Below are 26677 nucleotides of genomic sequence, written 5' to 3'. Positions count from 1 at the left end.
ACAGCCGAAAAAAGAAACCACGTATATCAATTGCCCTCTTGATTTAGTGTGAATACCACGTATATCTATAACCAAGAATTTGGTACTTAATTTGAAGTGTTTGTTTAAGAAATTCGACTTGGAGAAATGTTTTTTTGAAATTGGGGTATGGAGAACAGTGCCTACGTTCTTTCCGATGAGGCTCCAATAAGAGCCGAAAATCGCGATTCAGAGGACTGGACTGCGCTCCGTATTCTAATTGAAAAGTAAGATTGTTTTGCCTTCGCATTGCAACTGAATAAAAATGGTATAAATTTTTATTTTATAGTCGTATTACTCCGTAGAGTAACCAGGTGCATTTTCCGTTGGAACTTTACCGAGCTGCAGACGGGGGATGTGAATTGCATAGTGTAGAATTCCTTCCCTTTGTCTTCACTGCAGCATCCATTTGGCTTGCAAATTGTAGAAGCCTTGGAGGTGTCACCAGGGAAATGTACCAATAAGTTTTCAATTTAAAAATCTTTTAGTAATATTTTTAATATTTTCAATATTATTAATTTTGCTATTAGGATTGAAAAGTAACTTCATCTTTTATTATTTTAATATTACGTACCGATATGTATATTTTGTTTAAAATATAAATAATTAATGAAATAAAGTGTTGTTTTGTGGATTGTAGAGAAGAGGTGTATTATTTAAAGTTTGCATATTATAATGTTGTTATTAGAATTTTTTTGCGTATCTCTGCTTTATAATATTTATAATAATATTTTATCAAGTAAAAAATAAAATAATATTTATTATGTATAACATAAATTGAAAATATGTACATAGAGATGAGAGGTACAACTAAAATAATAATTATAAACATATTTTAATACTCATAACAAGGTAAACAAATATTTTTAAAAAGATTTAAAAAATATTTTACCACACTAAAGGTAGGTATGCACTTAGTGTTTGCTTTAGTCGCATTGTAATATTCTAGTACATACTATTATCATTTTAGATACCCTAAAAATATTTGACTAACATGTTATCTTTGTGACAAATTTTCAATACAATGGAGAAGCAAAATTTAATACTTGAGTTGCTAAAGATAAAGCAAAAACGTTACTAAACCAGTTACCTTTATTAATGTAAAATATACACCTTAATGGCCAATTGCAATTTGAAGATGGAGTAGAATGCAATGATTTATGATAATTTTTAATAAATACAATACATATTTACAATTGTCAGATCATCTAATATTGAAGTATTGAGCGTATATATAAAAAAAAACTTTGTAATCATGAAATGTTAATATTAAAACCTCATAGACATCAACCTCAAGTATACATTTAGACGTCAATTGTAAATAACGGTGAGATGGTATACTATCATCAAACCTTTTTCTTCTTCTTTTTGTATAGACATGACTGTCTGTTTTTCGAGCTGCTTTCAGTAAGTTCCATCGTTTTCATGGTCTTCCCACTGATCGTCTTCCTATTGGGGAATCGTCTCTCGCCGTCCTTACTACTCTATTTGTTGTCATTCTGCTTATGTAGTCATTCCATTCTGCTCTTCTGTTTCTTACCCAGTTGTTAATGTGCTCCACCTTGCATCTTCGTCGTACTTCTAGCTCTGTCCCATAGTGTCTTAGCATCGATTTTTGTAAGGGTTTTCATCTCCTCTGTTTCGAGCAATATTTTTACCCTCTCTGTGTCAGGTCGTGTTTCTGCCGCGTATGTCATTATTGATCTGATGACTATTTTGTAAATTCTGCCTTTCATTTCTTTTTCGATATTTTTATTTCTCCATACTGTGTCATTCAGGCAACCTGCGGCTATGTTTGCTCTATTCACTTGATCTTCCACTTCTGTTTCGACCTTTCTTTAGCTAGATAGTGTAATGCCTAGATAGTTAAACTGCACTTGTTCTATTATCGGACCCTCCAGCTTAAATTTACATCTGGTTGGATTTGCTGTTATAACGATGCATTTTGTTTTTTTGGGGGGGCGGGGATCAACATGTTAAATTTTCCGTGCGGTTATATTAAATTTTTGCAGCATACCTTGTAAATCATCTTCACCTTGAGAGATTAGTATTGCATCGTCTTTGATATCATTGAGTATTCTTTTTTTAGTTTTTACTTTTTTTATTATTTCATCCATGATTAGGTTGAACAATTAAGGACTCAGGGAATTCCACGGTCTTATCCCTTTGCCACCTTCAATTGGGTGTCAGTTAGTTCATCTTCTACTTTTATTATGATAGATTATTATTATGATAGATTAGATTATTATTCTGATAGATGTTTTCGATCGTTAATTATTCGTAGAGGTACCTCTCTTGAATATAACAAATGGATAACGTCCTTTAATTTTACCCTGTCAAAGGGTATAATTTTACCCTACTTTCTTAAGGTCCACGAAACATAAATATGCCGGTTTGTTGTATACTAATGGCGACACCACACTTCGCTATGTGTTACTTGTTATGCGCCTTACTCGGCCGCATAGGACGAAGTGTGGAGGGTTCATTCGTCAATATCGCTTTATGCGCACGCATAGCGCATAAGCACAAATAGCAAATGCGCCTATCCGTCCAGTTGTCAATTTTTGACACACTTCAAGGGACAAATATTAGTATTAGTTTTTGTCATAAATCTTTTATTTTGTAGGTTATATGAAGCCCATAGGAGAGTACAAAGAGTAAACCAAGGACTAGAAGATAAGCTTTTAAAATTAGTAGATGTATGTGAGACTGAAAAAACGACACTTACTAAGGATGTAGCCACTTTATCGCACAAATTAGCCGATGCCAACTACAGTGTCAAAAAATTGAAGGAGGACAATGTAAGTTAAATTAAAACACTACTCTATGACCTAGAAACTAAGCAGGTCCATTTTATGTATTTGACATTTGGTTGCAAATGTAGCAATTGTAGCAAATTTTTTTTCTAATCTTCCAGAAAATGTGTTGGAAGTTCTCATCTCACTGATTAATAATTCTTTTGAGAAAGGCAAATTTCCAGAGTGCCTAAAGACTACCATCATTATTCCTCTTCATAAGTGTGGTGAAATATCTAATACCTGCAATTATAGAACTATTGCTCCGGTAGAACTACTACCGGCACTCTCCAAAATTATTGAGAGACTCATAAAAGCCCGACTTATGTCATTTCTCGTTGAAAGCAACATTTTATTACAAAATCAGTTCGGCTTTTTAAATAATAAATGCACCACTGATACCATGTTTTCTGTACTACATGAGGTTTATCAAGCACTGAACAATAATCTTCACACTGCCGCCGTTTTTTGTGACTACGCCAAAGCTTATGATAGTGTAAATCACAAAATTTTGACAAAAAAAACTAAAGTTCTACGGAATTCGAGGTATTTCTTTGAATTGGTTCCAATCTTACTTGGATGTTAGGAAACAACTGGTAAGAGCAAATGATACAGACTCTAGTCTCAAAAACATTGTATGTGGGGTACCTCAAGGTTCAGTATTTTGTTCTTTACTTTTCCTTATCTTTATTAATCACATCACTAGTTTAAAAATCGATGGAAAAATCTTTCTTTTTGCTGATGACACCAGTATTACTTGGAGCAACTTAAATATTGCAACTCTTCATGCTACTATAACTTCTTATCTACTTACAATAAAAACCTGGTCTGACTCTAATTTACTCTCGTTTAACGCAGATAAAACAGTAGCATTATCTTATAAAGGAGCTCTTCAACCCTTACCTCTTAATAACAGCCAGATCAGTACCGTTGATTCTGTAAAATTTTTTGGTATCTTTTTAGACAGCAACCTTAAATGGTCCCTCCATATCAATTTGTTATGGAAGAAACTATCTTCAGAGTGCTATTCTATAAGATCTGTTTCGAATGAACTCAATTTAGCATCTTCCAAAATAACATATTTTTCTTTGTTCGAGTCACATCTTCGTCATGGTCTTCCTTTTTGAGGTTCTGGTACAGCTGCCCAATTCGATGTTATTTTCAAATTACAAAAACGAGCAATAAGATATCTGTTTGGCCTCAGAAGAACAACACATTGCAGAAGTTACTTCAAAGATCACGGAATTTTAACCCTTCTATCTTTGTATATTTTAGAAACTGTTTGCTTAATTCGTAAACATCTACATGTATTTCCACCAAGACCTAATCATGACTACTTCACGAGAACTTCTACCTTTGACGTCTATTTACCGATCTCGTTATCTTAGGTAGTAAAGAAATCTATATTATATTCCTCAAAAAAACTTTACAACCATCTCCCTCTACAACTTAAATCTGCAGCATCTTTCCCCAAATTCCGTAAACTGACAAAAGCCTACCTATCTGAAAGACCATATTATGCAGTAGAAGATTTTCTTAATCAATAACTAAGAAATTACAGTACCCTTTGCACAAATAGTATTTTTATTATTATTTTTCATCCATATTTGGGTGTCATATGCAGCAGCTTAACTTTTAACTTTTAAACTTAATTACTAGGTAGACTATGCAATTTGCAATTTATTTAAATTTTTAAATTTTACAATTGATTCATTCTTTCTGTTTAACTTCATTGTTATTATTTTTTTTTAATTAACTGACGATTTATGTAGGTAATCTTAGTAAATTGAATTGTTCTTGTTTTGATTTCTTGACTTTTTGTAATAGTTCTTAGGCCCCCATATAAAATTATTATTTATGACCACACCGTTGAAACTTTTTGTACTTGTTATTTGGGTGGAGTCGGACAAATTTCGAGCTTAGCGCATCATGGCAGTGGGGCGTTTGTCTGTCAAGCGGTCACGAAGTTGTCAATTTTATGCAAGAAAAAAATTTATAACCACATTGGTCATTTTATTTTAATCAATGGTTTTTATCGTATAAACAGCGAAAATAATTTTGTCGGACAAAAATATTGGGGCATACGACGCGTCGGACACGCTAAATATATCAAATTTATGAACATAAAAAATTTATTACCACATTGCTAATTTTATCAGAATATACCATAAAACATTTTTACAATAATGTGGTAACCTTGTCGGACAATTTTCACGGGGCATATGCACAGTCGGACGCGCCGAAGATGTCAATTTCCTGAAAATTTTTTATTTATTACCACAGATGTCATTTTTATTTTGTGCTGTTCTTTTACATGTGTAATGCATATTGGATCACTTGTCGGACAAAAATAATGGGGCGTTTTGGAGATACAGGGTGTCAAAGTTAAACTTTTTTTTTATTTATTATCGAATATTTCCTGACAGGTATGAGATAACAACATGAAATTTGGTATGTGGGGGTTTCTTGGGTCGAGGAAACTAAATTCCCTACCAAAAATTATGCATTGCCCAGAGGGCGCCACATACGCCTTTCAGCACTAATTTATTACGTTCAATTTTTTTATCCCTCACTCTGTATAATTTTGACATTAAAATTTTTATTGTCCTATTAGTTTTACTTAAAAAAGGTATACTTCTTTCATCTCCCTAAACTCAACCGTTTTCGAGATAAACGCATTTTAAATCTGCGATACACCATCATTTTTAGCATATCATTGTAGTTTATATTTATTTATTAAGCTCAACAGGCCGTGAAGGCCTAGGGCTGAAAGATTTAATTTTTCCTTACAATTACTATTACATATTTATATATAATGCTATATCCTATACTACTATAATATATACAATATTACATTTGTTTGTATAAAACACTTAATACTACACTTAACATTATAGTCTTTCCATACATTTCTTCACCACTTCCTTCCATTGTTTTCTGTCCAAAGCTTTTTCTTTCCAGTTTACAATATTACTTTGTTTTAAGTCTTCATATACGCTGTCCTTCCATCTCCTTCTTGGTCTTCCTATTCTTCTTTTTTGTATTGGCTTACGTAATAGAACCATTTTTGGCATTCTCGCCTTTCCCATTCTTTCTATGTGTCCTAAGTATCGGATTCTCTGTGCTTTGATTGCCGTCGTTATTTTTGGTTCATTATATAGTTCTTCAAGTTCCTTATTATTTCTTCTTCTCCATTGACCGTCTATTTTCACGCCTCCATATATTGCTCGTTGTATTTTCCTCTCCCATCTTTCTAAAAGGTCTATTTCTGATTTTTTAAGCACCCATGTTTCACATGCATATGTAGCTGTAGGTCTGATAACTGTTTTGTAGATTCTTATTTTTGTTTTTCTTGACACATCTTTGGATTTCATTAATGGACGCAATGCTCCATACTTTTTGTTTGCTTTTGCTATTCTTGCTTTTATTTCCCCTTCCCCATGTCCCTTTTCATCTACTTTTACACCCAGGTATGTAAATTCTGAAACTCTTTTAAATGCGCATACATTTTCTCCTTCTATCTCCAATGTGAAATTGTCTTCATTTTCTTTATCTGTTTCTCCCATTATCATGTATTTTGTCTTTTCCTTATTTATGAGAAGACCAAAAGGTTTGGCTTGTTTTATTATATTGCTCATTAATTTTGTTAGCTCTTTCTTACTTGTCGATAATAATGTTAGATCATCTGCGAATGCAATACATTGGTGGCCATTTTTAAAAATCGTTTCCTGTGTGCTTATTTTACTTTTCCTGATTATTCCTTCCAGTATTACATTAAAAAGAGTCGTTGATAGTGGGTCTCCTTGTCTTAATCCTTCCTTTGTTTCAAAATTATTTGATTTATGTCCCTTCCATGCTATTTCGTTTGTGGAGTTATCCATAGTCATCTTTACCATCCTGACGATTTTACTTGGTATGCCCATTTCTTTCATTAGTGCGTACATCTGTTGCCGCTTTACCGTATCATAGGCCTGTTTAAAGTCGACGAACAGGACGTATACTGCTATTTTATGTTCGTAGCACGTAGTTTGGATTTCTTTTAACGCAAATATTTGGTCTGTCGTCGACCTATTACTTCTGAATCCTGCCTGATATTCGCCCAATATCTTTTCCGTGTATTGATTCAGCTTTTTTCTTAAGATGTTTGTCAATATTTTGTACACGACTTCTAGCAACGCGATACCTCTATAATTTTCACATCTCATTTTATCACCTTTTTTATGTATGGGGCATATCCTTGCCCTGGTCCATTCTCCTGGCATTCTTTCTGTTTCCCATATACTTTTTATCAGGCTATGTATCTCCTTGTGTAGTCTTTTTCCTCCTGCCTTTATCATTTCCGCCGATATTTCCGTTATTCCTGGGCTTTTATTGTTTTTTAGCCCTCTTATTTCATTTTCTATTTCTTCCCTCGTAGGTGTTTCTATTACTATATGGTCATCTTCAATTTCCTGGATTGTTCCCCTTTCTTCTTCGTTTTTGTTTAAAAGTTGTGTAAAATAAGTTTGCCAATTTCTCATTATTTCCCCGGGTTCATTTATTAATATTCCTTCCTCATTTTTCATATATGGGTTATGTTTCTGATATCCCCTTTCCATTTTTCTTGTTTCCTGGTAAAAGGATCTTATTTCCTTTTTTTGGAATTTTTCCTCTATCACTTTGAGTTTTTCTTCGTTGTATTTTCTTTTTTTATTTCTGCATGTTCTCTTCATAATTCTCTTCAATTCTCTATATTCTTGTGTGCTAATGTCACTATTATTTCTTAAGTTTTTTATTCTTATTTTTCTAATTTCTTCTGCTATTTTTTGACATTCCTCATCATACCATTCTTTTGCTTTTTGTTTTCTATTACCTTTAATTAATATTTCTTTACTGGTGTTTAAAACTGCTTCTTTTATGCTTTCCCACTTTTCTTCCGGGTCTAGTGTTTCTGGTTCTTCGTTTAGTCTGCTGGTTATTTGTTGTTCGTACTTCTTCTGTGTCATATTATCTTTTAGTATTGCTGTGTTGAATTGTTTTTTGATTTCTTTGTCCCTTTGATTGTCTTTCTTTATATTAGCATTTATTCTATAGGCTGCTCTTACCAAAAAGTGATCTGAGTCACATTCCGCTCCTCTCATACTTTTTATATTTATTATATTATGGGCGTGCTTCTTCTCTATTAATATGTGGTCTATTTGATTTATTGTCCTTTTGTCAGGGGAAATCCACGTTCCTTTATGTATATCTTTTCTGCGTTGGTATGTGCTTTTTATTACCATTTGTCTTTCTGTGGCAAAACCTATAATTCGTTGACCATTATCATTTGATACATCGTGTTTACTGTATTTTCCTGTTATATTTTCATATATATCCTCTTTTCCCACTTTAGCATTGCAGTCTCCCATTACTATTTTGATATCAAATGCTGGTAATCTGTCATATTCTCTCTCTAGTTGCTCATAGTATGCATCTTTGTCTTCTTCGGTGGCGTCTTCTATTGGTGCATGTACATTTATTATGCTTATGTTTCGTTGATTCCCTTTTAACCTGATTGTGCACATTCTATCTGATATCGGCTTGAAATTCATCACTCTGGTTTTCCATCTTTTCTGTATGATAAAGCCTGTTCCTAGCAATCTGTTATTCCCCCCACTTTTAAAAAATACTATATCATCTATTTCTACTATTTCTGTGTCTAATTGTTTTGTTTCTTGTAAAGCTAATATATCTATTTCATATCTTTTTGTTTCTCTAATTAATTCTTTAAGTTTTCCCGTTTCATAAGTGCCTCTTACGTTCCATGTTCCCAAATTAGTTTTCATTTTCTTGTTTTTAATCCCAATCGTCTCCTTGTCCATTGCCGTTGTTGCTACCGTTTCATTTACGTCGTTTAGTTTTTTTGGTTTCTGTTTTGGTTTTCTATTTTTAAGAGTTGTTGCTGATGTTTATTCCATGTCCATACCTCCTCATTTATTTTTATTTTTTGAAATCCTACCTTGACGTTTTTTCCTTCCAATTTAGCCTCTTTTGCCTTCGTTCTGATTTTACCCTGTATGATCCGTTCATTTTTGTCCATGTCGTCATTAATATATATTTCTTTTCCCTTTATGTCTCTCAATTTGCCTTTATTTTTCATAATTTCTTCTTTGTCCGTTGCATTTTCGAGCTCAATCAAGCAGGATTTACTTCCAATTTTTCTTGCGCTTTTTATTTTTGTCTCAACTTTTAGTGCATTGCATAAAAAATCTTGGACGTTATCTTTTGTTATGTTTTGATCGTAGGTATCCATATCTACTCCCTGCAGTATTATATTATTTCGTCTTTTGTCCTTTTCCATTCTGTCTATTTTATTTTCCAATTCTTCCACTTTTTGTTGGGTTTCTCTGTTTTCCTGTTTCAGCTTTTCATTTTCTTGTCTGAGTTCCTTCATTTCCGCTCTGTACTCTTTTTGCTCTTCTCTTAGTTCCCTTATTTCCATTGTGATAATATTTAGGCTCTCCAATATTTTTTCTAGTTGCCTATCATTCCCAGGCGACCGATGTACTTTTTTACTTCTGCTATCGTCTGCCTCATCTTCCGATTCATCTCCTCTTTTTCTTGTCTTTTCGTCCACACTATACTCGTTCTCAGCCATTTTGTACGTAGCGTTAACTGGGCACACCCGTTTCAACCACGAGGAGGTATGCCCAATTATCCACGCACCAAAATTGCTTTTGTTTTTCGGCAGGTGTTTCTATTTTTTTTAAATCCGGCAACACCGCTTGAAATTTGACCAGCGTTCGCCAGTGTTTATAAGCTTATCTGTTAGCTGTTAACCTCACTTTTATTTGTCCGTTTAGTATTTTATACTATTTTTTACCGTTTTTACTTATATTATTCTTGCATTAGGTAGGGCACAGTTTATACCTTACCTTTTTCACTCACTCAGCATTCAATGTTCGCTGCACCACGCGAAAATCGGGTAAAATGCAGGCGAAAATTAAAACACTTTGTTTTCTATCTAATGCCACGTTGCCAACCCATCATCATTGTAGTTACACCCGAAAAATAACTTAAAACCATAAAATTATCCAAAAATGTATCGCAAATTTCTTTAAATGGAATTTGCGATGCAATGACATAAATTTGAGAACTGCTATATATTATGCTAAGATTATGCTAAAAATGATGGTGTATCGCAGATTTAAAATGCGTTTATCTCGAAAACGGTTGAGTTTAGGGAGATCAAAGAAGTATACCTTTTTTAAGTAAAAATAATAGGAAAATAAAAATTTTAATGTCAAAATTATACAGAGTGAGGTATAAAAAAAATTGAACGTAATAAATGAGTGCTGAAAGGCGTATGTGGCGCCCTCTGGGCAATACATAATTTTTGGTAGGGAATTTAGTTTTCTCGATCCAAAAACCCCCACTACCAAATTTCATGTTGTTATCTCATACCTGTCAGGAAATATTCAATAATATATAAAAAAAATTTTAACTTTGATATCCTGTATCTCGGTTATTATAAAATTTGTACTAAGATAAGTTTAAATCTAAGCTAACTAACTAAGCTTAAATCGGTCTATTATTACCTCAGGAACCTGACGTTAAGCTATGGCCCATTATTTACGAAATTTTACCTGTATATAAATTAAATGAAATTGAATGTATTGTTTCTCGATTCCACGTTAAGATATATATGGTCGCCTTCTATGATTATCTCTCAAATGATCTAGTGTCCATCGAATGTACACTAGAGTTTTTTTTCTATTCGAAATAGAATAAAAAATTATTTTAATGGCCGGTAAATGAACTCGTATTGCTCTATTTTTATATAAATCTATCTAAATTTAGCGTCGCAACCACTACAACTACATAAACCATTTCGGCGATAATGATCAAATGGATTATACTTTTGGAACTAGATACCTTCTAATCGGTATTACCGAATTTGATCACTAAATATGAGTTTGAAACGTATTGAGAAGTAGTGTCTGATGCATCCAAGGTCAAGTAGGATAACCGGAGGTATTATAGGACTATTGAGCTTGAAAAACCGGTTTTCCTATAGGAAATAGATTTGATCACACTTATGAAGGCTATAACTTAAAAATTCGAATTTTTCCAGATAGAGGTATACACCGATAGACGCATCTGGAGTCCTCCTTATTTGTTGGCGCAATTTGTAGGTTGAAATTTTGAGTAATTGTCTAAAAACCAAAATTTTCAAAGTTTAGTTTTTCGGTTTTTCAGCTGTACTGAGCCGTGTGTATCTCTGATCTTAACCACTTAAGCACTATTTGAAAGCTTAACTCAACGCTATTAATTTGGTGCACTTTTGGTTTTCCTGTCTCTTCTTGAACCTAAGATTTATACCCCCAAAAAATATGCCGTTTTGTACCTACCAAGTCCTATAGCTGGCTTATGGGTGGTCGAAAGTCACAAGCTATACCGGTTCTGAATCGGCCCTGACCCCCTCTTAAAACATAGAAAAGAAATTCAGATCGGTATAACCTTTCCACAAACATACACACAAACATACAAAACATTTTCCCCTTTTTAAATAGAAATTGAGTAAAATTTCTGAGATCGGTAACTTTTGAATGATATATACAATTTTCAAAATGGCAATGGGATAAGACAGAGAGATTCCCTGAGTCCTCTGTTGTTCAACCTGATCATGGACGAAATAATAAAAAAAGTATTAAAAAAGTATATTATTGAAAGTATTATAAAATAACAAAAAAAGGATACCAAATGGGAGAAAAACCACTTAAAATAATCTGCTATGCAGACGACGCAATACTAATCTCTCAAAGTGAAGATGATTTACAACGTATGCTGCACGAATATAATATAACCGCTAGAAAATTTAACATTTTAATTTCCCCAAAAAAGACTAAATGCATGGTTACAACAGTAGATCTAATAAGGTGTAAATTAGAGCTGGAGGGTCAAATAATAGAACAAGTCATGGAGTTTAAATATCTAGGCATCAAACTATGCAACTACGGAAAGCTCGAAACAAAAGTGGAAGATCAGATGAATAAAGCAAACAGAGCCGCAGGTTGCCTGAATGAAACAATATGGAGAAATAAAAACATCAGAAAAGATGTGAAAGGCAGAATTTACAAAAGAGTCATCAAACCAATAATGACATACGCGGCAGAAACACAACCTGATACAGAAAGGACAAAAAAAGCTATAGAAACAGCAGAGATGAAAACATTGCGAAAAATCAATGGTAAGACGCTGTGGGATATAGCTAGAAGTGTAGATATATGAAGGGGATGCAAGGTGGACAACATTAATAACTGGATGAAAAGCAGAAGGGTAGAATGGAACGACCACATAAGCCGAATGACAACAAATAGAGTAGTAAGAACGGACAGAGACGGTTCCCCAATAGGAAGACGATCAGGGGGAAGACCACGAAAAAGATGGAATGACAACTTACTGGAGGCACATTGAAAAACAGACAGAGTAATGTCTATATAAAAAGAAGAAGAAGAAGAGAAGAATTTTCAAAATTAAACATGCGTTGAAAATCGGACTTAAATTTTCGAAATTTTTGGGAGATTTGGGGACGAGAACGAAAAACAGACCCAAAATGGGAATGGCCGTAACATCCACACCCTTGTACCAAAATGGATGGTTGACATATTTCTCTCTTCCTATATTTTAAGATTAGATTTGGCCCAATTTTTTCAATTCAGTCACATTTAGAAAATCGAAAATTTCTTGTATAATATAGTGTCGCATGTACGGGAATAGCCGTTCTCTGGGATATAAAAAAATAATAAGCATCAAGGAGACCAAAGCGAACTATAAACTATTTTTCTCGGTTAGATCTACATAGATCAAACTGAAAATTTGTAGAAATACTCCTTATAATGTTTATAAGGACGTAACGTAGAGAACATTCCAAAATTTTAGAAAAATTTTCCGAAATTTTCCCTCTTGTCGGAAAATCTTTTTGGAAAATTTTGGGTAAAACTCACCGTCATGCCCTTTTAAGTGTTGTACATAGCGTATGTACCAATTTATAGCTAAATCGATTCAAAAGAAACCGAGAAACACTGTTTTAAATTTTTTTTGATAATACCTCCTCCTCGATAGCCTAAAAGACTTAAGCTTTCTCTTCGTTTGCCCCAACATTTTTGTCAGACAATTAGATTTTTTGTTCAAGAATATAATTACTTGTAACTTACTGCCTTTGTCGGAAAATTGGTTTTAAAGATAAGGGATGCACGAACCCAGCAGAGTTTAAAAGTATAATTTATTAATAAAAATTAAATTTTTTTGTCCGACTTTGGATTTGACCCAATATTTTTGTCGGACACTTAGATTTTTTTATTTAGAATATGTGGGTACAGCTCTACGTCATACCCTTTTAAATGTTTTACTTAGTGTGTGTACCAATTTTCAGCTATATCGATTTAAAAATAACCGAGAAAAACGGTTTTAAATTTTTTTTTTTTGATAATACCTCCTCATCGATAGCATAAAAGAATTCAGTTTTCTGTTTGTTTGCCCCAACATTTTTGTCAGACAATTACATTTTTTGTTTAAGAATATAATTAATTGTAACTTACTACCTTTGTCGGAAATATGGTTGTAAAGATAAGGGATACACGAACCCAGCATAGTTTAAAAGTATAGTTTATCAATAAAAATTAAATTTTTTGTCCGACTTTGGATTTGCCCCAATATTTTTGTCGGGCACTTAGATTTTTTGATTTAGAATATAACTACTTATAACCTGATACTTGTGTCGGAAATTTTTTTTAATTGAAAAAAAAACTACAGAACGATGTTTGTCGTTGTTCAAGGAGTATGTAAGCAAATATCAGATCACAATTTTTCTAAAATTTTCCCTCTTGTCGGAAATTTTTTTAAAAAAGTTTTGGGTACAGCTCGACGTCATACCCTTTTAAATGTTTTACTTAGTGTGTGTGTACCAATTTTGAGCTAAATCGATTCAAAAATAACCGAGAAAACTCTTTTAAAATTTTTTGATATTACTTTCTCGTCGATAGCCTAAAAGAATTAAGTTTTCTGTTCGTTTGCCCCAAGATTTTTGTCAAACAATTACATTTTTTGTTTAAGAATATAATTACTTGTAACTTACTACCTTTGTCGGAAAAATGGTTGTAAAGATAAGGGATACACGAATCCAGCATAATTTAAAAGTATAGTTTATCAATAAAAATTAAATTTTTTGTCCGACTTTGGATTTGCCCCAATATTTTTGTCGGACACTTAGATTTTTTGATTTGGAACATAACTACTTATAACCTGATACTTGTGTCGGAAATTTTTTTTTATTTCGAGAAAAAAAACTACAGAACGATATTTGTCGTTGTTCAAGGAGTATGTACGCAAATATCAGATCACAATTTTTCTAAAATTTTCCCTCTTGTCCGAAATTTTTTTTGGGAAAATTTTGGGTACAGCTCTACGTCATACCCTTTTAAATGTTTTACTTAGTGTGTGTACCAATTTTTAGCTAAATCGATTCAAAAATAACCGAGAAAAACTGTTTTAAAATATTTTTGGATAATACCTCCTCGTCCATAGCCTAAAAGAATTAAGTTTCCTGTTCGTTTGCCCCAACATTTTTGTCAGACAATTAAATTTTTTGTTTAAGAGTATAATTACTTGTATCCTACTACTTTTGTCGGAAAAGTGGTTGTAAAGATAAGGGATGCACGAACCCAGAATAGTTTAAAAGTATAGTTTATTAATAAAAATTAAATTTTTTGTCCGACTTTGGATGTGCCCCACTATTTATGTCGGGCACTTAGATTTTTTGATTTGGAATATAACTACTTATAACCTGATACATGTGCTGAATTTTTTTTTTAATTCGAGAAAAAAATACAGAACTATGTTTGTCGTTGTTCAAGGAGTATGTACACAAATTATCAGATCACAATTTTTCTAAAATTTTCCCTCTTATCGGAAAATTTTTTAAGAAAATTTTGGGTTCCGATCTACGTCATACCCTTTTAAATGCTTTACTTAGCGTGTGTACTAATTTTCAGCTAAATCGATTCAAAAGTAACCGAGAAACACTGTTATAATTTTTTTTTTTTGATAATACCTCCTCGTCGATAGCCTAAAAGAATTAAGTTTTCTGTTCGTTTGCCCCAACATTTTTGTCAGACAATTACATTTTTTGTTTAAGAATATAATGACTTGTAACCTACTACTTTTGTCGGAAAAATGGTTGTAAAGATAAGGGATGCACGAACCCAGCATAATTTGAAAGTATACTTTACTAATAAAAATTAAATTTTTTGTCCGACTGTTGAGTTGCCCCAATATTTTTGTCCGACACTTTGATTTTTTGATTAAAAATATAATTACTTATAACCTACTAATGTTGTCGGAAAAATGGTTTTAAAGGTAAGGGTTGCACGAACCCAGTATTGTTTAAAAGACAGTTTATTAATAAAAATTAAATTTTTTGTTCGACTTTGGATTTGACCCAATATTTTTGTCGGACACTTAGATTTTTTGATTTAGAATATAACTACTTATAACCTGATACCTGTGTCGGAAATTTTTTTTAATTGGAAAAAAAAACTACAGAACGATGTTTGTCGTTGTTCAAAGAGTATGTAAGCAAAAATCAGATCACAATTTTTCTAAAATTTTCCCTCTTGTCGGAAATTTTTTTTAAAAAGTTTTGGGTACAGCTCTACGTCATACCCTTTTAAATATTTTACTTAGTGTGTGTACCAATTTTGAGCTAAATCGATTCAAAAATAACCGAGAAAATTCTTTTAAAATTTTTTGATATTACTTTCTCGTCGATAGCCTAAAAGAATTAAGTTTTCTGTTCGTTTGCCCCAAGATTTTTGTCAAACAATTACATTTTTTGTTTAAGAATATAATTACTTGTAACTTACTACCTTTGTCGGAAAAATGGTTGTAAAGATAAGGGATACACGAATCCAGCATAATTTAAAAGTATAGTTTATCAATAAAAATTAAATTTTTTGTCCGACTTTGGATTTGCCCCAATATTTTTGTCGGACACTTAGATTTTTTGATTTGGAACATAACTACTTATAACCTGATACTTGTGTCGGAAATTTTTTTTTATTTCGAGAAAAAAAACTACAGAACGATATTTGTCGTTGTTCAAGGAGTATGTACGCAAATATCAGATCACAATTTTTCTAAAATTTTCCCTCTTGTCCGAAATTTTTTTGGGAAAATTTTGGGTACAGCTCTACGTCATACCCTTTTAAATGTTTTACTTAGTGTGTGTACCAATTTTCAGCTAAATCGATTCAAAAATAACCGAGAAAAACTGTTTTAAAATATTTTTGGATAATACCTCCTCGTCCATAGCCTAAAAGAATTAAGTTTCCTGTTCGTTTGCCCCAACATTTTTGTCAGACAATTAAATTTTTTGTTTAAGAGTATAATTACTTGTATCCTACTACTTTTCTCGGAAAAATGGTTGTAAAGATAAGGGATGCACGAACCCAGAATAGTTTAAAAGTATATTAATAAAAATTAAATTTTTTTTCCGACTTTGGATGTGCCCCACTATTTATGTCGGGCACTTAGATTTTTTGATTTGGAATATAACTACTTATAACCTGATACATGTGCTGAAATTTTTTTTTAATTCGAGAAAAAAATACAGAACGATGTTTGTCGTTGTTCAAGGAGTATGTACACAAGTTATCAGATCACAATTTTTCTAAAATTTTCCCTCTTGTCGGAAAATTTTTTAAGAAAATTTTGGGTTCCGATCTACGTCATACCCTTTTAAATGCTTTACTTAGCGTGTGTACTAATTTTCAGCTAAATCGATTCAAAAGTAACCGAGAAACACTGTTATAAATTTTTTTTTGATAATACCTCCTCGTCGATAGCCTAAAAGAATTAAGTTTTCTGTTCGTTTGCCCCAACATTTTTGTCAGACAATTACATTTTTTGTTTAAGAATATAATGACTTGTAACCTACTACTTTTGTCGGAAAAATGGTTGTAAAGATAAGGGATGCACGAACCCAGCATAATTTGAAAGTATACTTTACTAATAAAAATTAAATTTTTTGTCCGACTGTCGAGTTGCCCCAATATTTTTGTCCGACACTTTGATTTTTTGATTAAAAATATAATTACTTATAACCTACTAATGTTGTCGGAAAAATGGTTTTAAAGGTAAGGGTTGCACGAACCCAGTATTGTTTAAAAGACAGTTTATTAATAAAAATTAAATTTTTTGTCCGACTTTGGATTTGACCCAATATTTTTGTCGGACACTTAGATTTTTTGATTTAGAATATAACTACTTATAACCTGATACTTGTGTCGGAAATTTTTTTTAATTGGAAAAAAAACTACAGAACGATGTTTGTCGTTGTTCAAGGAGTATATGTAAGCAAATATCAGATCACAATTTTTCTAAAATTTTCCCTCTTGTCGGAAATTTTTTTTTTAAATTTTGGGTACAGCTCTACGTCATACCCTTTTAAATATTTTACTTAGTGTGTGTACCAATTTTGAGCTAAATCGATTCAAAAATAACCGAGAAAACTCTTTTAAAATTTTTTGATATTACTTTCTCGTCGATAGCCTAAAAGAATTAAGTTTTCTGTTCGTTTGCCCCAAGATTTTTGTCAAACAATTACATTTTTTGTTTAAGAATATAATTACTTGTAACTTACTACCTTTGTCGGAAAAATGGTTGTAAAGATAAGGGATACACGAACCCAGCATACTTTAAAAGTAAAGTTAGCAATAAAAATTAAATTTTTTGTCTGACTTTGGATTTGCCCCAATATTTTTGTCGGACACACTTAGATTTTTTGATTTGGAATATAACTACTTATAACCTGATACATGTGCTGAAAATTTTTTTATTTCGAGAAAAAAATACAGAACGATGTTTGTCGTTGTTCAAGGAGTATGTATACAAATTATCAGATCACAATTTTTCTAAAATTTTCTCTCTTGTCGGAAAATTTTTTAAGATAATTTTGGTTCCGATCTACATCATACCCTTTTAAATGCTTTACTTAGCGTGTGTACCAATTTTCAGCTAAATCGATTCAAAAGTAACCGAGAAACACTGTTTTAAATTTTTTTTTGATAATACCTCCTCGTCGATAGCCTAAAAGAATTAAGTTTTCTGTTCGTTTGCCCCAACATTTTTGTCAGACAATTACATTTTTTGTTTAAGAATATAATTACTTGTAACCTACTACTTTTGTCGGAAAAATGGTTGTAAAGATAAGGGATGCACGAACCCAGAATAATTTGAAAGTATACTTTACTAATAAAAATTAATTTTTTTGTCCGACTGTCGAGTTGCCCCAATATTTTTGTCCGACACTTTGATTTTTTGATTAAGAATATAATTACTTATAACCTACTAATGTTGTCGTAAAAATGGTTTTAAAGGTAAGGGTTGCACGAACCCCGAATTGTTTAAAAGACAGTTTATTAATAAAAATTAAATTTTTTGTCCGACTTTGGATTTGACCCAATATTTTTGTCGGACACTTAGATTTTTTGATTTAGAATATAACTACTTATAACCTGATACTTGTGTCGGAAATTTTTTTTAATTGGAAAAAAAAACTACAGAACGATGTTTGTCGTTGTTCAAGGAGTATGTACGCAAATATAAGATCACAATTTTTCTAAAATTTTCCCTCTTGTCCGAAATTTTTTTGGGAAAATTTTGGGTATAGCTCTACGTCATACCCTTTTAAATGTTTTACTTAGTGTGTGTACCAATATTCAGCTAAATCGATTCAAAAATAACCGAGAAAATCTGTTTTAAAATATTTTTGGATAGTACCTCCTCGTCCATAGCCTAAAAGAATTAAGTTTCCTGTTCGTTTGCCCCAACATTTTTGTCAGACAATTACATTTTTTGTTTAAGAGTAAAATTGCTTGTATCCTACTACTTTTGTCGGAAAAATGGTGGTAAAGATAAGGGATGCACGAACCCAGAATTGTTTAAAAGTATAGTTAATTAATAAAAATTAAATTTTTTGTCCGACTTTGGATGTGCCCCACTATTTATGTCGGGCCCTTAGATTTTTTGATTTGGAATATAACTACTTATAACCTGATACATGTGCTGAAAAATTTTTTTTAATTCAAGAAAAAATACAGAACGACCTTTGTCGTTGTTCAAGAAGTATGTACACAAATTATCAGATCACAATTTTTCTAAAATTTTCCCTCTTGTCGGAAAATTTTTTAAGAAAATTTTGGGTTCCGATCTACGTCATACCCTTTTAAATGCTTTACTTAGTGTGTGTACCAATTTTCAGCTAAATCGATTCAAAAGTAACCGAGAAACACTGTTTTAAAATTTTTTTTTTGATAATACCTCCTCGTCGATAGCCTAAAAGAATTAAGTTTTCTGTTCGTTTGCCCCAACATTTTTGTCAGACAATTACATTTTTTGTTTAAGAATATAATTACTTGTAACCTACTACTTTTGTCGGAAAAATGGTTGTAAAGATAAGGGATGCACGAACCCAGCATAATTTGAAAGTATACTTTACTAATAAAAATTAAATTTTTTGTCCGACTGTCGAGTTGCCCCAATATTTTTGTCCGACACTTTGATTTTTTGATTAAGAATATAATTACTTATAACCTACTAATGTTGTCGGAAAAATGGTTGTAAATAAAAAAATTTCAGGAAATTGACATCTTCGGCGCGTCCGACTGCGCATATGCCCCGTGAAAATTGTCCGACAAGGTTACCACATTATTGTAAAAATGTTTTATGGTAGATACCGTTAAAATTATCCATGTGGTAATAAATTTATTATTTTCATAAATTTGACATATTTAGCGTGTCCGACGCGTCATATGCCCCAATATTTTTGTCCGACAAAATTGTTTTCGTTGTTTATATGATAAAATCCATTGATTAAAATAGAATGACCAATGTGGTAATAAATTTTTTTCTTGCATAAAATTGACAACTTCGTCACCGCTTGACAGACAAACGCACCACTACCATAATGCGCCAAGTTCAAAATTTGTCCGACTCCACAAAAATAACAAGTACAAAAAGTTTCAACGGTGTGGTCATAAATAATAATTGTATATGCGGGCCCAAGGCCTATAAGCTTTGTCGATAAAATTGTACAATTTTTCGTGACAATAAAGCATATTTCTATTCTATTCTATGTTGTTCTTGTAATGTTATCCATTCGACATTTAATTAGTCCGTGATATGTTTTATTCGTAATATGTATCCTTTTAACGTTTTAGCTAACATTGTTGTCTACGGTGACTTAGATCGTTGCTTAGATATATAAATTTTTCACACTTTCATTGTTATAATTCTATATTTTTGTATACTGTAGATGTCTCAATTGCTAACATTCACGCATGGAACATGTATTTGAAACCATCCGTAGGTGCATCTTATCAATCGTTCCCTTATGGACGAGTTCTCGCTGGAAACATGTCCTGCTAGTAACCATATTAACTAACCTAATGCTAAGATGCATTTTGTGGACGTTTTGGTTACCATATCGGATCGGTTACTTATCAGTTTGATGAGTCACAAATTTAAGGTACTTTTACGACTTATACAAAACCGAGTATTCCTTCTGTCTGAAACTAGAATGTGTAATAAACAATTTGGATTTAGAGATGGTCTAGGAACTAGAGAGGCAATATTTCGTATGCGCGTTCTCTTACAAAAAAGTTGTGAGTTCCGAAATAACGTTTATGTTTGTTTCATCGTCTTCGAGAAGGCATTCGACCGAGTTCAACTCTGCCATACTTCGTCCATATAATTAGAGGAACTAAATACATCTACTTCGCCTTATAATACAAAGAAAAGTGGTGGAAAATAGATTGGTCGAAAGAAGCTTTCATGGTTATGTAATATTAGACAATGGTGTGGTTGACAGTAGAAGATTTACTTCGCGCAGCATCCTATAGAGAAAGGCTTTAGGAACCGCTAAACATGATGACGGCCAACGTCTGAATAAGGACACGACACCTAAAGAAGAAGGTTACCATATTTGCGACATTTACCCTTCAATAACTTTTTTTATACTATACAGTATGTTCCTGTAAGTTGCATCCATATGGAAAACTTTTTTATAATCAATTTTACGAAAAAAAGTTATTCTTCATAAAAAGCTCTGCATGGCCCAAAACCTAAGATTTAATCATCAAATATCAAATTTTTGGAATAGTATACGAGGTATGTCAAAAAGTTTGAATTTCACTCAAGAGGAAAGTAGCTTTATTTTTCACAATATTGAAAATTGCTATTATGAAAAGTTGTTTGGAATTAAAAACTATATTCTAGTATGCAATTACATCCATCTAATTGAAAAATTTTTTTGAAAAATTATGGATAACTAACATTATTTTCAGTTATTTCAATTCAGATAACTCTTTTATTATTAATTTTACAAAAAAAAATTATTCTTAGTAAAAAGTTCTGCATGGTCTAAAACCTAAAATACAACCATCTTATGTTAAATATTATCAATTTTATACGAGGTATGTCAATAAATATCAATTTCGCTCAAGAGTAAAATACGTTTATTTTTCACAATATCAAAAATTGTTATTATGATTTAGAATTAAAAACTATGTTTCAGTATGTAATTACTTCTAATTGAAATATTCAGAATTATAAAGGATAAAGGTATGTACTTTACTTTTTATCTAAATTTATCTTTTTTGACATACCTCTTATACAATTGATAAAATTTGATATAAGATGGTTGTATTTTAGGTTTTAGGCCATCCAGAACTTTTTATTAAGAATCACTTTTTTTGCAAAATTAATAATAAAAGAGTTATCAGAATTGAAATAACTGAAAATAATGTTAGTTGTCCATAATTTTTGAAAAAAAATTTCTCTATTAGAAGGACGTAATTGCATATTAGAATATAGTTTTTAATTCCAAACAACTTTTCATAATAGTAGTTTTCAATATTGTGAAAAATAAAGCTACTTTACTCTTGAGTGAATTTCAAACTTTTTGACATACCGCGTATAACATTCATAAAATTTTATATCTGATGGTTGAATCTTGGGTTCTGGACCATGCAGAACTTTTTATAAAGAATAATTTTTTTTCGTAAAATTAACAATAAAAAAGTTTTCCATGTGGATACAACTTATAGGGACATACTGTAGATGTGGTAATTTTTAGCTATATGTGAATTTATGTAACCTTGAATGTCTCTTGACTGGGCTAAATAATATTTTTTTTACTTTTTTTTAGGAAAGGTACAAGAATGATGTTAGTTTAGCAATACAATTTTTACAGTGTAAACAAAGCAACTTTGTAGCACACAAATACGACTCGGTAAGTTTAATTTTATAATTATTTTTAAATACTGTATATTTTGAAACAAAATTATCAATCAAATAATGACCAGAGTTTTGTTCATTGCATAATAATTATTGTACAAAAAATTATTGCTTTAAAAAAATCACTTTGGATTATGTCTGGTTAAAACAAGTAAGCTGGTTAGTGATTGAAAATAATCAGATAATATTAAACCAGTTTTATTAAAGCTAAGTCCACAATCAATCTTCTTCTTCAAGTGCATCTCCGCTACAGAGATCGGTAATCATCATAGCTATTCGAACTTTAGATATGGCTGCTCTGAAAACTTCATTTGATGTACATCCGTACCATTATCTCAGGTTGCATATCCATGATATTCTCCCTATGCTTCTCTTTCACTACATCTTTCCCTGCATAATCAGTTAGCGCAAGTTGTATCTCTCTCCACGTGTTATTACTGCGATATTTAAGTTTATTGCTCTGTTTGAATTTATGATTTTCATTTCTTTGTTCACCCTTCTCAGAACATCTTTATTTATGAAGTTTTTTGTCCACTATATTTTCAGAATTCTTTGACACCCACAGCTCGAATTACTCCAGTATTTTCATTGATGTCGCATTCCATATAAAAAGGTCGAGAAAACGAAGCACCTGCCAACCTAACTCTTAGCTCCAACTTTAAATGTCTTGTGCGGAGTACTCTTTTCAGTTTGTGGAAATTTGCTTTAGACTTTTTTATTCTAATTTTGATTTCCTAGAATAAATCATTATTTGTAGAGTAATCATTGTTTTAAGATATGCACATGCACATTTGTCCACTCGTTCGACATTGGTTCCGTTTATTCGAAGATTCTCGTTATTTCTTTGAGTGTTCCGATATTCTCATAAATTTTGTCTTCTTGACATTCCTTGTTAAATCGTATTCTTTTCTATATTCCGATATCCTGGTCACCAGTCTGGAGAATATCTTCAATATTGTCGGTGCCAAGATGACAGTGCCATCCCATTACATGTCCAAAACACTCCACTTGCTGAGACGTTCTAGTATTGTCGAGTTTCGAATCTTCTTCACGCAAGATACTTTTAAAATTCTTCTATAGAACCATATTTCGAAAGCCTCAAGGCGCTTTAGGTAAGTAGATCGATTTTATTAACAGTCCAAGACTCGACACCATACAGTAAGACCGAGAACACGTACTTTGGAGAACGAATTCTGTTTTGTTTCATTTCGTTATTCAGTTGTCAACAGGACACAAAACTCACTATTTCTTTTCAATCGTAATTATATCTTTCTTAAAAAAAGGCGACACCAGGCGCAGTCTCAAGGAGGGGGCAATTGACCCCATTGACCCCCCCTTGGATCCGCGCCTGTAGCCATCCGCATATCTATATGTTGTTAATGGTAACTCCATCTACCTTTATTCCAGCCGTTTCACCATCAAGGGTATTTTTCAGGATCTCTTCCTAGTAAGCATTAAAAATAATTGGCGACAATACGAATCCCTGTCACACCCCACTCTCATTTTTCTCTGGCAGCTTTTCGTCAACACGTACTTTTGCTCGCTGTTTATACACTAAGCATCAAAATTAACGCACCCCCTAAAAATGGGACATTTTTTATGTCTAGTATTTTCTAAACCTGTTGTCCGATTTTAGCGATTTTTTTAATATGTTATAGCTTTATTCTTCAAGAATATCGATGTAATAATATTGTTGCTAAACAGATAAGTGTCATTGTATACCGGGTGTAACAATGATAGTGTGTATTTTATCAATACAGGGTGTTTCTAAATAAGTGTGACAAACTGTAAGGGGTAATTCTGCATGAACAATTAATGACCGTTTGCTTTATAAACATATGTCCGCAAATGCTTCGTTTTCGAGATACGGGATGTTGCATTTTTTCTTACAAACTGACAATTTATTTATTGCTCTAAAACCGGTTGAGATATAGACCAGGGCGCATCTGTAAAAATATTAGTACATTTGGACGTTGAGAGGTGACTCAAATTTTTTTGCAGAAGTTGCTTGAAAATACATCAAGTAATAATATTTGAGTTATCCTCCCTCTCAAAAAGGTCCGGAACATTGTTTAAATAATCAAAATGTCAAAAAATTAAGGAAAAATTCGATTTTTTTCTTGGTGTTTTGATTATAACTTTAAAAATATTCATTTCCGAGAAAAGTTGTACTGACATAAAAGTTGCGTAATTAAATTTGCTACAATATAGAATTGGTTAAAAATTTAAAAAATAGTCACCCTTGTTGCAAAATAGCAATAATTGTGAAAAAAAACATACAAAAACAAGTATTTGCATTTTACGTTTTTCAACCATTTATGCTACACTTAGGACCTTCATATATCACCTAGAAAAACTTTATGATATATTAAAACAATACTGTAAATTTCATCAAGATCGGTTCAGTAGATTTTGCAAAATAAATTTTGCAATCCAGCTTTCGTAAAAAAAAATCATTTATTCAAAATGTTACAGGACTGAAAATAAAGCAGATAGCAAGTTGAAATTTTTTTTCGCTTATATAAGTGTACTGTACCTTTCATTTGCAATTTTTCAAAATTAAAATCGATTAACACAACGGCGTCAGGAATTTTTTTAAATAAACATTAATTATTGGTGCTACGCGCAGGACAGCGGATAGTTTGCTCTGATTGGGCATTCCAATGACCTTTGATAATGATTGATACATTTTAATTTTTACTACATTTCGATATAAATAAATAAATTTGTTTATTGCAAAATAAAAACACATACTCTATCCTTTGAAATAATACTTTTATTAGCAAAAACTTTCTTTGTTCATATATTTTAACTTAAAAAATAAAAGTTTATTATTTTTAAACATATGCAATGTTTAAACAATATTTCACAAACAATAATAAAATTAGTTTGATTTTTGTGGAATTAAAATATTAAAATACAACAAAATATAGAGTAAGAAAATAATATATTAGATAAAGATTGGAAGAAATTTTGATGGAAATCAACTTGTGTGAATCGAACACCGCTGTCCTGCGCGTAGCACCAAAAATTATTGTGTATTTCAAAAATTTTCTGACGCCGTGGTAATTAATCGATTTTAATTTTGAAAATTGCAAATGAAAGGTACAGTACACTTATATAAGCAAAAAAAAAATTCGACTTGCTATCTGCTTTATTTTCAGTCCTGTAACATTTTGAAAAAATGAATTTTTTTTGCGAAAGCTGGATTTCAAAATTTATTTTGCAAAATCTATTAAACCGATCTTAATGAAATTTACAGTATTGTTTTACTGTATCATAAAGTTTTTCTGGGTGAAATATGAAGGTCCTAAATGTAGCACAAATGGTTGAAAAACGTAAAATGCGAATACTTGTTTTTGTATGGTTTTTTCGCAATTATTGCTATTTTGCAACTAGGGTGACTGTTTTTTAAATTTTTAACCAATTCTATATTGTAGGAAATTTAATTACACAATTTTTATGTCAGTACAACTTTTCTCGGAAATGAATACTTTTAAAGTTATAATCAAAAAACGAAGAAAGAAATCGAATTTTTCCTTCAATTTTTGACATTTTGATTATTTAAACAATGTTCCGGACCTTTTTGAGAGGGAGGATAACTCAAATATTATTATTTGATTTATTTTCAAGCAATTTCTGCAAAAAAAATGAGTCACCTCTCAACGTCCATCTCAAAACAGATGCGCCCTGGACTAATATGCAAATGAAATTTGGTAGGTATTAAGAGGTAGTTGCGCATTTTTTGACATACAATTAAAAATTTTATATTCACCATTGGTGTGCATACACGTCATATTGCCCGGTCATATTACCCGTATGCGCGCCAAAGGTGAATATAAAATTCTTAATTGTATGCCAAAAAATGCGCAACTACCTCTTAATACCTACCAAATTTCATTTGCATATCTCAACCAGTTTCAGAGCAATAAATAAATTGTCAGTTTGTAAGAAAAATTCAACATCCCGTATCTAGGAAACGAAGCATTTGCGGACATATGTTTATAAAGTAAACGTTTTTCATGCAGAATTGGCCCTTTAAGTTTGTCGCACTTATTTAGAAACAGCCTTTATTGATGAAGTACGTTGCTAGTTGTTAAATTACCTAATTTTTTTATTATCCAACATAAGCGAATGAATCAAAAAGCAAAATGTTAAGAAAGCCTAAAGCTACAGTTGAGCTTTCATTTCAATATTTTATATACGCTAGAATATTCCACAGGGTGTTCCAAACTTTAAGAAAAAAACACACTATCATTGTTACACCCGGTATACAATGACAGTTATCTGTTTAGCAACAATATTATTACACCAATATTCATGAAGAATAAAGCTATAAAATATTAAAAAATCACTAAAATCGGACAACAAGTTTAGGAAATATGAGACATCAAAATGTCCCATTTTTGAGGTGGTGCGTTAATTTTGGCGCTTAGTGTAGTATAAATTCGATATGATCATATCGAATGTTTTCAGATAGTCAATAAAACACGCATATATAGTACTACTATCTTTCTAAGAGACTCATTAATATGCAGCTCAGCAGGGTG

The 26677-nt window shown here is 31.8% G+C and overlaps 1 protein-coding gene across 2 annotated transcripts in view; it reads left to right on the top strand.

The window, feature by feature from the left end:
• The window catches only part of LOC126892113 (uncharacterized), a 90234-nt gene that overhangs the window by 26122 nt on the left and 37435 nt on the right, over positions 1-26677 (top strand). For both annotated transcript variants that reach the window (XM_050661578.1, XM_050661579.1), the window contains exons 3-4: positions 2645-2819; positions 22039-22122. In XM_050661578.1, the coding sequence (XP_050517535.1) occupies positions 2645-2819; positions 22039-22122 (259 nt within the window). The remainder of the gene's footprint in view (positions 1-2644; positions 2820-22038; positions 22123-26677) is intronic.

The sequence above is a fragment of the Diabrotica virgifera genome, chromosome 9 (assembly GCF_917563875.1).
Source record: "Diabrotica virgifera virgifera chromosome 9, PGI_DIABVI_V3a".
Lineage (NCBI taxonomy): Eukaryota > Metazoa > Arthropoda > Insecta > Coleoptera > Chrysomelidae > Diabrotica > Diabrotica virgifera.
The sequence above is the reverse complement of the archived record's forward strand: the minus strand, read 5'-3'. Positions and strand labels throughout refer to the sequence as shown.